We start from the raw sequence: 14,167 nt of genomic DNA on the forward strand, positions 1-14,167 counted from the left end.
CACCTTGCCCGATTTACTGAGTAAGAGTTGTGAAAAACTTCTTTGGGGATGGTCAGAGATGCTAATTTAGGCCTGTGGCCTTTCTCCCTGGGAGAAATGGCCATTTCATTTTGCCTTCCCTCCATGTAACTGAGTCACGAAAGGAAATTTTTCTTAATATTTATTTAGTTTTGAGAGACAGAGCAAGTGTGCACATGAGCAAGGGAGGGGCAGAGAGAGAGGGAGGCAGAGGATCCCAAGGGGCTCTGCGTTGACAGCCCGACGCGGGGCTCGAACTCATGAACCACGAGATCATGACTTGAGCCAAAGTCGGACACTTAACTGACTGAGTCACCCAGGTGTCCCACAAAAGTAAATTTAACTGAGGCTCTTAGCCAAAAGATAGTTGGGGGAGACTATAGTCATTGGTTAACATACCTGCTATTTATAGATACCTAGTTTGTTTTATTTTGCTTTGTTTCTGCTTTGATTTAGAACAGTAATTTGTAAAAGGTTCTAGTCCAGGAGAGTTCTGTGCTTAGACAAGTTTGTGTGTGAATATGCTTTTCGCTAACTTCCCAGAGACGCACTTAGTTTTTTTCTGTTCTGTGGTCTTTTTTAGTTGTGTGATCTGCAGTGTGTGTGGTATGCCATGCTCTTTTTCCTGACTACCCTTCCAGGGTTGACCTTTGGTAGCACATCTGTTGATATTAGATGGCTTAATTATTGGTTAGGAGCCCAAGGCCTTCATCTTCTCAGGGAGACCAGCCTCTGAAGTTACAGAGTGAGAGGCTAGTGGAAGAGAAGCATGGGAGGTTGAACTCTTAGTCATGTGAGGACACTGAGTGATGACTAGTTCTCAGAAGCTCTCTCAGGATTGCATGAAGCTGGCATGTTTGGGACTGAGTAGCTATACAACTGCAGAATTTTCTTATCATCGGCAGTGAACATTTACAGATTTCCTATCTTATGCATAGCAGCTTTCATTCTTTTTCAAGACCAGTTTCTTTCATTCATGATTTCAGTGATAATAGAACCCATTACCTGGCAAATGAAAGGCCTCAAACTCATCACTACTAATCAGAACCTCCTCTAAAACCTGTACTTCCTACGTAGTCTTTCCCATCTCGGAAAATAATGACCCCTGGGCGCCTGGGGGGCTCAGTCAGATGAGCGCCCGACTTGCCGAGGTCATGATCTCGCAGTTTGTGAGTTCGAGCCCCGCGTCGGGCTCTCTGCTGACAGCTTAGAGCCTGGAACCTGCTTTGGATTCTGTGTCTTCCTCTCTCTCTCTACCCCTCCCTCCCTCCCTCCCTCTCTCTCGCTCTCTCTCTCTCAAAAATAAATAAATATTCAAAAAAAAAGAATGTCACTAGGTCAGTCAGGAGAGGGCAAGAGGGAGAACTCTTGGCAGGGACCAGCCTTGTCACTCTGCTGTCGGGTCACCTGAGCACAATGCTCAAAGCCTGTTTGTGAGGATGTTGAGGCATCAGGAAAATAGAAGTTTTAAAAATAAAATGTTATTATCTTGATTTCTTCTTTCTCTCACATGCCACATCCAACCCATCAGCATCTTTTCTTGGTGCTACCTTTACGTCACCTCCAGAATCCAGCCTCTGACCACCTTAACCGCTGCTCTCGGCACCCCAGTCCTCTTACCATCAGCCCACCGCTGCCTCTCACCTGGATGATTGCAGAAGCCTCTATCTGAATTTCCCGCTTCTACCTTTGATCCTCTGTATTTTATTTTCCATACAGCAGCCAGAGTGCTTCTTTTAAAATTAGTCAAATTGTGTTAGTTTTCTGCTCATATGCCTCCTATTGATTTCTCAGAGTGAAATACTAAGTCTTTACTGTGGCCTTTGACCTTATCTAGATCTACTTCCCCTACAGTGGTCACCATCACCGTGGTTCAGTACACTAATTGTGCTTCTGCCTCAGGGCCTTTGCACTTACTATCTCCCCTGTCTTTATCACTCTTCCACTGGATATCCTCATGGTTCCCCGGTCTCAGGTTTTTCAGATCTCTGCTTAGATTAGATGTCACCTTAGCAGCCCCATATTAAATAGCACCCAACCCCTTTCTGTATCTTCCCTTACTTGACTTTATTTTTCTTTCTAATACTTATCACCAACTAACATGTTTATTATATTTAGCTTTATATATATAAAGTGTTTGTCTTTCTCCGTTAGAATGTAGTTTCGTGAGTACAAGGACTGGCTTTTTTCACTGATGTATTTCTTTTTTTTAAAAAATTTTTTTTTTCAACGTTTATTTATTTCTGGGACAGAGAGAGACAGAGCATGAACGGGGGAGGGTCAGAGAGAGAGGGAGACACAGAATCGGAAACAGGCTCCAGGCTCTGAGCCATCAGCCCCGAGCCTGATGCGGGGCTCGAACTCACGGACCGCGAGATCGTGACCTGGCTGAAGTCGGACGCTTAACCGACTGCGCCACCCAGGCGCCCCTCACTGATGTATTTCTGATACCTGCAACCTAACTTGGCCCAGGGGAAGGCACTCAACAGCTATTGAGGGAATGACTCAGAACTAAATGTCATGAGGAAAATTGACCTTCAGATATTCACCGGTAATTAATTTGTCATCATAGCATTCCTGCTTTAAATTTAGTAGGTTGGTGATTTGTTTTATAAAAATGATGGGATAGCTGTATAAAAATAGATATTAGCCCGAACTCCTTCCTGGGGCAGAGTAAGTTTATGGATCTAGTAAGAGTATTTAAGATGGCTTTAAAAAACTAACTTGGTAAATATAATTAATTAGCAAATTTATTCATTTCTGTGTATACTTTTTTATAATCTTTTTATTTTTGAGAGAGAGGGAGAGGGGGAGGGAGAGTGCTTATGAGCGGGGGAGGGGCGGAGAGAGAGGGAGACACAGAATCCGAGGCAGGGTCCAGGCTCTGAGCTGTCAGCACAGAGCCCGACATGGGCCTCGAACTCACGAACTGTGATGAGCTGAAGTCAGACGCTCAACCGAGTGAACCACCTAGGCACCCCTGCACTCTGATTTTAAATGCTAGTTGTTTATAAATGGTACTCTGCCTTAATTGGCCATTAGTAAAAGAAAGTGTTTGCATTTCTGTGGCTTACTTTCAAATCTTGCATTTCACTGAAGGAGCCAGACTCCACATATATTTCCAGGACCTTGTTTAATTACAAGCCTTTGTAATATAATAAATAAGTTGTCAACTTCACAACGTATCTTCTGCACGGAGGTAGTGTACTGCTCGTGGTAGAATATAAAGATAGTCACAGTGTAGCCTGGTCTTTATGGGGGAAGTTTAATGGAAGGAAGTAGATGTAATAGTGTAATAAAATGTTATATGTGCTCTGATATAAAGAGATAGAAAACAGCCTGGAGTGTTTGGGAAACCCCAAACAGTTCCATGTAACTGGAGCACGTGGGGTAGGGGCTTGTGGGCAAGAGTGAGGTGAAGCACTGGGGAAGGAAAGAGAGGCGGAGAGATAGGGATGATGAGGTAAAGAGAGCAGGGCGGGTGTGGAACCAAGGGGTAGGCAGCGGCCGGGTCACGCACAACAGCCGTGGGGACAGGCTGAGGGGCTGAACTAAAGCGTGACCTTCGAGGAAAATGACATCAGCAAGTGGGGGGAGGAGGAGGAGGAGGAGGATTGCTAGCTTTTGACATGGAGAATAGTGAAAGCATCAGTCGACACGAAAAATGCCAGATGAGAAGAGCAGGTGTCATGGGAAAGAAGTCCGCTGTGGGTGTGTTGAGTTTGTGGTGGCTCCTGGCGGTGGTGTGCTAATAAGTGTTTACCAGCTGGCTCTCTGAGAAATGAGTATGTTTGTATGTACATGTATGTTTCCTGTTAAGTTTTGTTGATATAAAGGATGTACAGCACACAAGTGACATGATAACTTGTATGATACTCTTTATTACAAATTCCTGTAGCCAGCAGATTCTCCTGTGAATGCTTTTATTGTCTTAGACTTGACTTATGCTTGCAACTGACAAGAGTGTAGTTCTGACATAAACGTTCCCTTTAAGTTAAAGAGTAAAACTAAAGTGACAACTGAGGTATGTGCCGGAAGTTTACTCTCAGTCCGTAGAGTCCACAGCTTCTTTGCTGAATCAGATAATAGGTTTTGGACAGTGGAAGAGTATTTCCTCAATTTTTTGTACCATTCACAGTGGGATGGCTACAAACACATAGCTTTTGTCTTTTAATTTTTCTTTTCTTATTTTTTTTTTTTTTTCAACGTTTTTTTTTATTTTTATTTTTGGGACAGAGAGAGACAGAGCATGAACGGGGGAGGGGCAGAGAGAGAGGGAGACACAGAATCGGAAACAGGCTCCAGGCTCTGAGCCATCAGCCCAGAGCCCGACGCGGGGCTGGAACTCACGGACCGCGAGATCGTGACCTGGCTGAAGTCGGACGCTTAACCGACTGCGCCACCCAGGCGCCCCTCTTTTCTTATTTTTAATTCAAGTATAATTAACATACAATGTTACATTATCTCAGGAGTATGATAGAGTGGTTCAGCAGTTCCATTCAGTACTCAGTGCTCATTATGAGCAGCGTGCTCTTTTTTAAAGAAAAAAAATTTTTTAAGTTTATTTATTTATTTTGAGAGGTGGGCAGTGAAGGAGAGAGAATCCCAAGCCGGCTCCGCACCAGCAGCACAGAGACCGATGCGGGGCTGAAACTCACAAACCGTGAGATCATGACCTGAGCTGAAACTAGGAGTCGGATGTTTAACTGACTGAGCCATCCAGGCGACCCACAATAAGTGTGCCCTTCACCTATTTCACCTGTCCCCTCTCCCCACCTTCCCTCTGGTAACCACCAGTTTGTTTTCTCTAGTTAGGAGTCTGTTTTGTCTTTCTCTGGCTTACTTCACTTAGCATTATACTCTCTAGATCCATCCATGTTGTTGCAGATGGCAAGAGTTCATTCTTTTTTTATGGCTCAGTGATATCGCATTGTATATCTATACATCTCCCTGATCCATTCATCTATCAGTGGCACTGGAGTTGTTTCCATGGACTGATACTGGCTGCGGTAAACATAGGGATGCACATATCTTTTCAAATTAGTGTTTTTGTTTTCTTTGGATGAATAGCCAATAGTGACATTACTGGATCGTATGGTAATTCTATCTGTAATTCTTTGAGGACCCTCCACACAGTGGCTGCACCGGTTTGCATTCCCACCAACAGCGCACAAGTGTTCCTTTTTCTCCACATCCTGGCCAACACTTGTTTCTTGTGTTTTTGATTTTAGCCATTCTTTTTTTTTTTTTAATTTTTTTTTTCAACGTTTATTTATTTTTGGGACAGAGAGAGACAGAGCATGAACGGGGGAGGGGCAGAGAGAGAGGGAGACACAGAATCGGAAACAGGCTCCAGGCTCTGAGCCATCAGCCCAGAGCCCGACGCGGGGCTCGAACTCCCGGACCGCGAGACCGTGACCTGGCTGAAGTCGGACGCTTAACCTACTGCGCCACCCAGACGCCCCAGATTTTAGCCATTCTGACAGGTGCGAGGTGATATCTCATTGTAGTTTTGATTTGCATTTCTGTATGGTGAGTGATGTTGAGCATCTTTTCATGTGTCTGTTGGCCATCTGGATGTCTTCTTTGGAAAAATGTCTATTCATGTCTTCTATTTTTAATTGGATTATTTGGTTTTTTGGTGTTGAGTTGTGTAAGTTCTTTATACATTTTGAATACTATCCCCTTATTGGATATGTCATTTGCAAATATCTTCTCCCATTCAAGTAGGTTGCCTTTTTTTAGTTTCATTGATTTTTTCCTTCATGGTGCAGAAGCTTTTTATTTTGGTGTAGTCCCAGTAGTTTAATTTTGCTTTTGTTTCCCTTGCCTGAGGAGACACATCTAGACAAATGTTTCTATGGCCAATGTCAGAGAAATTACTGCCTTTGTTTTCTTCTAGGAGTTTTATGGTTTCAGGTCTCACATTTAGGCCTTAAACCATTTTGAGTTTATTTTTGTGTATGGTATATGAAAGTGGTCCAGTTCATTCCTTTGCATGTAGCTGTCCAGTTTTCCCAGCACCATTTGTTGAAGAGACTGTCTTTTCCCATTGGATGTTCTCACTTCCTTTGTCATAGATTAATTGACCATATAATTGTGGGTTTATTTCTGGGCTCTCTATCCTGTTGTGTTGATCTGTACAGACACGGCACATTTTTAAGTTTAATCTGCATTAACTTTTCCTCCAACATTTACTTTTTTCCCCCTCCCATCACTTAAAGTCAACAAAACAATAAATAAAACCCTTATTTGTAGTGTTTGCTACCTTCCATGGTATAAATACTCTCACCGTGACCACTTTGAACTAACTAATGCAACATCTGTGAACATAGAGTTGGGGAAGGTATGTATTAATTAGCACACCATTATATTTCCACTACATGGATAGAATAGATAAAAATAACCTCAAGAGCATAGATAACAGTGAAATAATTAAGAAATGATTAACTCAGGTATTTTCTTTGTTTTTAATGTAATGTATTAATTGTAAGTTTATGTAATTTAATAAAGGCCAGGCTTAATAACCAGCCTGCAGAATTCCCAAACATTTAGCGGTTGGCTCTCTCAAGCCAGTGGGCACAGGCTCCAGCACCTGTCACCTGTAGGCCATCTAGGTGAAGGTGTCCAGTGAATGTAGGGATCTTTTACTTAGAAGATGGGTCCAAACTGGAGACGCTAATTCAGAAATCATTCTCAAGCCGGTTGAAGCCTCACGAATAAACCGTGTCCAGGGAGAGCAAGCAAAAACGAGCAACAAGAGACAAGGGCAAAGCCCCGCTTTAGTATCTCCCCTAACGGACAAGCTGGGGAAGACGAGCCAGTGAGGGGACTGAGCCGGCCGGGTAACAGAGGGGAAAGAACCCTGTCCGGAGACCAGCGCTATCGAACCACAGGTTGAAGGGTTGAAAAGCATCTGTTGATTTAACAGCGCATCAGTGGCTACATTGGGGTAAACATCTCAGTGTAAGTGTTGGGTATCAAAGTTAGAATCTCTGTTTTATAAAATGAGTGGGACGTGAGAAATTAGAGCCTGCAACTTTAGTTAATTCCTTTGTAGAACTGTAAAGGAGAGGGTAGACCTGTATGGCAGGTATACAGAAATTAATACCAAGACTTCGTCGGGGCACCTGGGTGGCTTAGTCGGCTAAGCGTCCAACTTTGGCTCAGGTCATAATGCCATAGTTCATGAGTTGGAGCCCCACGTGGGGCTCTGTGCTGACAGCTCAGAGCCTGGAGCCTGCTTCGGATTCTGTGTCTCCCTCTCTTTCTGCCCTTCCCCCGCTAATGCTGTCTCTCTGTCAGAAATGAATAAACAATAAAAAAATTAACAAACAAACAAACCACTTCATCGTATTTATAATGTGTAGGGAAGGGACCACACGGTACAGGTAACCGGCGAAGAAAGGTGTAGGAGAGGACCTCTTGCATAGACAGACTGATCTGGAGCAAAAGGAATACCTTCTGACATAGAAGGAAGCAGGTCAAGAAGATTGCAGACAGAGATATGTTTGTGGGTCGGGGCATGAGAAACTGGCTTTACTGTAGTTTGCTCATAACTGGTGGGAACGTCTGCTGGCAGCCAGGCCAAACACTCAGACTTGCTTTAAAACAGCACGACAGTAGAGGGCTTACGCGGAAGCCGCTTGGTGGCTGGCGACTTTTGGGTTGCTGGGTCTTTTGCTGGACTAGAAAAGGAAAGTTGGAATGAATCGTCATAAATACTTGTGTCTCAAAGCAAAAGCTCTGATATGGGTGTGAGAAACGTGTGTGTGCAAAGTAAAGATCAGTATCTGATGTTAATGCCAACGTCTCTCTCAGTGTGCTTGTCAAGTTCATAATAGGTGCTCGTGGCTGCGAGGTGCCCGTGGAAGACAGGGAAGACCCTTACTCCTGCCGACTGCTCAACATCACGAATCCAGGTGAGTTGCCTTTTTCCTCAGCCCTGTCGCTCCGTGTACAAGTCTGGTGTGGACGAAAAGCTGCTAGGCTCCCTAGCCCCGTGGTCCATTTTTATTTAGCAGACTAAAATTCAGCTTTCATCCAAATGTAGCTTTCATCTTTTTTGACAGTTGACTGATCACTGTTGGTATCTGTGAGGAGTCTTTATAGATACACATAACTTCAGGATCCAGGAGAGTTAGCTGCTCAGCGTGATTCAGATGCATCTGGAGATTCCTCACACCTAGATAAGTACTGAATAACGGAATCTTGAACTTGGAGACAACTGCTCACTTCACTGTCTTATCGAGTTAGAGTGACCTTGGTACAAATACTGTGAATCGGCTTTCTCTTAGGATTATTGTCTAAGCTTCTGCAAAAGAAAGAAATGGCAAAAAAATTAAAAAAAATTTTTTTTAACATTTGTTTGTTTTTGAGAGAGAGAGAGAGAGAGAGAGAGAGACAGAGTGGGAGCGGGGGACAGTCAGAGAGAGAGGGAGACACAGAATCCGAAGGGGGCTGTAGGCTCTGAGCTGTCAGCACGGAGCCCGATGCGGGTCTTGCACGCATAAACAGTGAGATCAGGCCTGAGCTCAAGTTGGACGCTTAACCAACTGAGCCACCAGCTGCCCCCCAAAATTTTAAGTATGAGTAATATTTCGCATTCCTTATAGTTCAAGATTTCTGGGAGTTCTAATGAGGCAGAGAGATGGTCCTGATTGGGTTCCCTTTGTTACCAGGGAACCGATTTTAGGTAATTGTGGACTGTATAACCGTTTATCTTTCTTCATCCACATTTCCTATTTTCAACTGTGTTTCTAAGGAAGATTAAACTTTTCAGTCTTAAATGTGCTGATTGTGACTTCTGGTATTTTGAGATTTGTCAAACCTGTATGATTATATACACCTCGCTTTTATAGGTAGCGATAGTTAAGTGTGTGGGCTTTGGAGTCTGGCTTCATGGCTTTAAATCTAGGCTCTGCCTTTTCTAAGTGTGACCTTTGATCAATTATTTACCTGTTTTGTGCCTCAGTTTCCTTTTTTTTTAATGTTTATTCATTTTTGAGAGAGAGAATGAGCAAGCTGGGGAGGGGCAGAGAGAGGGAGACACAGAATCCAAAGCAGGCCCCAGGCTCCGGGCTGTCAGCACAGAGCCCGACAAAGGGCTCGAACCCACAAACCATGAGATCGTGACCTGAGCCAAAGTCGGACGCTTAACAGACTGAGCCACCCAGGCGCCCCGTGCCTCAGTTTCATCATCCATAAAGTGGACATGAAAGTTCTTACCTCATAGGGACTGGATGAAATAAGTTGGTAGATACGTATAACATTTAGAATAGTTCTTGGGACGTAGTAGGTAGTTAATTTTATTTTAAAGAACCTGCCTTTTATAAAGTTCAGTTTCAATCAGCTTTTTAAATAAATTGTACCGTATTTTCAGGTCTGTAGCGTAAAGCAGAGGTTTCTTACTCCCAATCTTTTAGTTAATGTTGCAATTACAGTTTCATGGGCAATTGTGTTTCTCTGGAGAGAAGGTCCCTTCGCTTGCACTGTAGTCCCAGAGGGACCATGAACCTAATAAAATGTATTACCGATGATGTAAGAGTAGCCTAGAACGAATTACATTTGAAATCCAAAACCAAATCAAATTTTTAAAAATCTCACCTTAAATTAACCAGGCTTTTATTATTTTAAGGGTTACTATTCATTAATAGTAAAAGAGTGGAGCTGTCGATTAATAGAAGATTTTCATGTATGTAATACTTAGCTTACAAATTTTTAGAAAATATGACTAACTAAATTTATATTGAATCTAATTTTATCATTTTTGATGACTCAGACAGCATTTAGGTTTATTTTAATACCTTAAGGTCATCATGAGCACTAATCATCATCATGATACTCTGGCTGTGTAGAAGAGTTGATGAATAGCATTATCAAAGTAACACAGTTTCCTGTGTCTAGGTAGCCTGAAGTCCAAGGTCCATCTGTTTTAAATAGATATGTAATTATGTTATAATATGCTTAACCTGTTGGCCTTTAACATACATGCTTATATTTTCAATATCTTAAATTTACTGAGTGTATGAGAAAGAAAAACTTCTGCCATCATCCAGTTTATTTAGCGTCTAGACTCCCTGGCCAGTGTTTGCCCAGCTCATGATAAAAAGTGTATCCTCCCTTTTCACCCTCCTGCTCATGTATGTAATTGAGTAGGAGCAATTGATTCCACTTAGTCACATTTTATTGAGCATCTGTTAAGTGTAAAAGAGCATTCTAGAAATTCTTAGGTAGGGATCCAAATGATCCACTGGGTGTCAGAAGAAGACTGAATTTCTATTTAACTGAAAATAAAACGTAATATTTATAAAGACTGAGCACACTGGTAACAGTAATATATGTGCATATTTTGTAAGTAAATATATGAGTGTGTATACAAATGTGTTTAACTGATCGGGTTGTGTGAGCAGCAAAATTGGAAAGCCACAGCTCTAAAAGATACAAAGGACTTTGAGAAAATCTTGTAGAATAGGTCTTTATATTACTTCACAAAGTGGCACCGATGTTCTCAGCCATGTGAACTCCTTCATGTAATCGGGCCTGATTCATTTATGGTCATTAAAAATGTTATTTGAAAAGGACAGTTTTTGGCTTTGATTTAGACCAGGGAGTGTAAAGTGCACTGAGTTCAAAGTCAATAAACCTGGGGTTGATTCCTGGCTCTGCCACTTTCTGTGACCTTGAGTGAGTCACTGAAATCACCAGGCCTCAGTATCGTAACCTACAGTGCCAGATAATGCCATACCACGTAGCAGTTGTGAAGATGTAAGCGTGATGGGGCCTGGTGCATGGGATGTGATGAAATGCTTACTGTGTGTGATGTGCTCCTCTTTTACCAGTATTGCATAGGGTTTTTCAGCGTTATTGGAAGTGATTTCAAGTACTTTTGTCTTATGACATCACAAGTATTTTATTTTTTTATTTTTTACTTATTTTTTAGTTTTTTTCTCATGTTTATTTACTTTTGAGGGAGAGAGAGAGAGACAGAGTGCTAGTGGGGGAGGGGTAGAGAGAGAGGGAGACAGAATCTGAGCAGGCTTCAGGCTGTGAGCCGTCAGCACAGAGTCCGACGCGGGGCTCAAACTCACGAATCGCAAAATCATGACCTGAGCCGAAGCCGGGTGCTTAACTGATGGAACCACCCGGGCACCCCAGCGACATCACAAATATTTTAAATTGCCCAGCAAGAAATAGGAATTTTGGAATTTGCAGAGCAAGACTAAATTTTCTCATTATTTATGAGTGCATTAGGTACTGTTTTTAATATCCCTGTTTATCCAACCTTTCCTAATAGATAGATGCCTTTGATAATATTCCTCTGTGGCGTTTGGACATATATATGCCCACATGTGTATACAAAAACTTACTAAAGTTGTTCTGATAATTAAATATTTTACCAAGATGTGGGTGAGAACTTCATTCTTAAATTTCAAAATAAGTTTGTTTTTGTTCCTGGAAGCAGCCATATTTCTGGAGAGTTTTTTTAATTACTGTCATTTGTGAATTATAAGATTATATTTCTTTGGTTACATAAAACTCCTTTTCTCCTTACATCCTTAGTTTTGAACCAGGAAATCGAGGCATTCAGTCTTTCTGAAGACACCTCATCAGGAATTTCTGAGGACCAGGTTGTCAGCGTGACCTTCCGAGTCCTCTACCCGATTGTTATTACCAGTCTTGGGGTGTTTTATGACGCCAGCGATGTGGGTTTCCAGAGGAACATCACTGTCAAGCTTTATCAGGCAGAACAAGAGGTATGCACTGTTTTGGTTTTTTTTTTTTTTTTTACAAATTTCCCCCAGTTTTCTTTTTAAAAAACACCAGCTTTTTCCTCATGGCATATAGCAGATTGGGAGACTACATAATTACCTGTGGTTGGAAGACTTCCCTTGCTTATTGGATACACGATAGCATAATATATTAATATGCTGGTTTGGGAAGAGAATACCAATGAATAATAAATGTCTTGTATCTAGAAAAGAAAAAAATTGGACCAGATTAGAAATTCCCAACCGAAAATCCCCTAAAGCCTAAGGAATTACAAAAGTTGATAGTGAACGTAAAAACTTTGGGACTCTGGGGTATAAGCGAGTATTATTGTCTCTGTTCCAAGCCTGAAAGTCTGTCGCTATAATGCAAGGCTGACAGCTGCTTCAAAGGTCTTTTGTAATGAGGATGTAGAGGGAATGAAACTTTAAAACAGCTGGGCTTACTGTGTTCCTGATATGTGGGGAAATCTGATTTGTTCACAGAGCATATCTGAAAGAGTATGTCAGTGAGGAATTGCATTTGAAAAGATCCATTTGTGGGTTTTAAACTATAGAAATGTTGGCGGAATTCTACAGTGAACACCCATGTATCTACCTAATTTCTACAGTAGTTAATATTTTGCTGCATTTGCTTTATCATGTACATAGTTGTTTCTCGATCTTTTTTTTTTTTTCCTTACTGAATTTCAGAGTCAATGTCAGGCATCAGTACACTTTGGCCCTAAACACTTCAGCATACATGCCATTAATTAGACTTTAATGTTTGTTTGTGGTTTTTAATTTTTATTTATTTACTTTTTTAAAGTTTATTTAAGAAATCTCTACACCCCACATGGGACTTGAACTCACGACCCCGAGATCAAGAGTCACGTGCTCTTCCGACTGAGCCAGCCAGGCACCCCTCAGTCAGTTTAAACTGCATAAGGTTGTGTAAACGAAACTCCTGTCTCCTTGTGCCTTTCCTAGAGGTAGCCTTTTTTTTTTTTTTTCTTTTCTGTTACCATTGACTAGTTTTGCCTCTTGTGGGATTTTATATGTAAATAGAATCAAAAAGTACTCTCCTGTGTAAGGCTTTTTTCACTCAGTGTGTTTTTGTAACCCATACATGTTCTTGTATGTATTAGTGAATTTTCCCTTCCCTTTTACTTTTTTTTTAAGTGAGCTCTATGCCCAATGTGGGACTTGAGACCTGAGACCAAGAGGGCAAATTCTGCCAACTGAGCCACCCAACGCCCCATCCCTTTTCCTTTTTTTTTTTTTTCTGAGTTGTATTCCAGCAATATGTTTTCTGTTCTCCTGATAGTGGGCATATAGAATGTTTCCAGGGTTCTTATTTATTTTTTATTCTGTTAGTGGGATGAATTACATTTTTTGGTTTTGAAATGTTAAGCCGACCTCCTATTCATCTTGGTCAAGATATATCATTTTTTTTTTTTTTTTTTTTTATGTTGCTAGAAATTGTGTTTCTTGAGAATAGCATGTAGTTGGGTCTTCCTTTTTATCCGGTCTGAGAATCTCTACTTTTTTACATGGAGTGTTTATCCATTTACATTTAATGCAGCTCTTGAAGTGGTTAGATTTCTGTTTTTCATTTTGCTATTTGTTTTCTGTTTGTTCCACTGTTTTTCATTTCTCTGTGCCTCTTTTCCTGCCTTCTTTGGGTTTGAATATTTTTTAGAATTCCATTTTAATTTCTCTGTTGTCCTTTCAGCTACAGTCTTTGTATTACTATTTTTGTGTGTGTGTGGTTTACGGAAAGACTATAATACACATCTTAAACTTTTCTTTGTTGTTAAAATTAATGTGTACCCTTTCATGTAAAATATAAGAACAATACAGCGTTACAACTTTTGCTTTAAGCAGCCAAATGTGGGGGCACCTGGGTGGCTCAGTCGGTTAAGCATCCGACTTCGGCTCAGGTCGTCATCTCACCGTTTGTGTGTTCAAGCCCTGCATCAGGCTCTGTGCTGACAGCTCAGAGCCTGGAGCCTGCTTTGGATTCTGTCTCTCTCTCTCTCTCTGCCCCTCTCCGGCTCGCACTGTCCCTCTATCTTTCTCTCAAAAACAAGTAAACATTAAAAAAAAAAAAAATACAGTTAAATGTGTATGAAAGTAATTTAGAGAAGGTATAATCTTTTATATTTGCCCACACACATATTTACCTTATCCGGTGCTCTTCATTCCTTCCTGAATATTGAAGTTTCCTGAATATGCAAGTTTACTGGTAATGAATTTGCTTAGTTTTCATTTTTCTGAAAATGTTTTTATTTTGCTTTTATTCTGTCCCCTCCCTCTCCTTTTTTTCTTATGGAATATTTTCTGGATATAGAAATTATGGATTGATTTTTTTTTCTCTTCAATATTTTTAAGATGTCAGC

General features: G+C 41.2%; 1 protein-coding gene across 4 annotated transcripts in view; it reads left to right on the forward strand.

The window, feature by feature from the left end:
• Nucleotides 1-14,167, forward strand: part of B3GALNT2 (beta-1,3-N-acetylgalactosaminyltransferase 2) — a 61,012-nt gene that overhangs the window by 15,959 nt on the left and 30,886 nt on the right. For all 4 annotated transcript variants that reach the window (XM_045437299.1, XM_045437298.1, XM_045437297.1 and 1 more), the window contains exons 3-4: nucleotides 7,840-7,940; nucleotides 11,581-11,774. In XM_045437299.1, coding sequence (XP_045293255.1) covers nucleotides 7,840-7,940; nucleotides 11,581-11,774 — 295 coding nt within the window. The remainder of the gene's footprint in view (nucleotides 1-7,839; nucleotides 7,941-11,580; nucleotides 11,775-14,167) is intronic.

Source organism: Leopardus geoffroyi, chromosome D2 (assembly GCF_018350155.1).
Source record: "Leopardus geoffroyi isolate Oge1 chromosome D2, O.geoffroyi_Oge1_pat1.0, whole genome shotgun sequence".
In the NCBI taxonomy this organism is placed as follows: Eukaryota; Metazoa; Chordata; class Mammalia; order Carnivora; family Felidae; genus Leopardus; species Leopardus geoffroyi.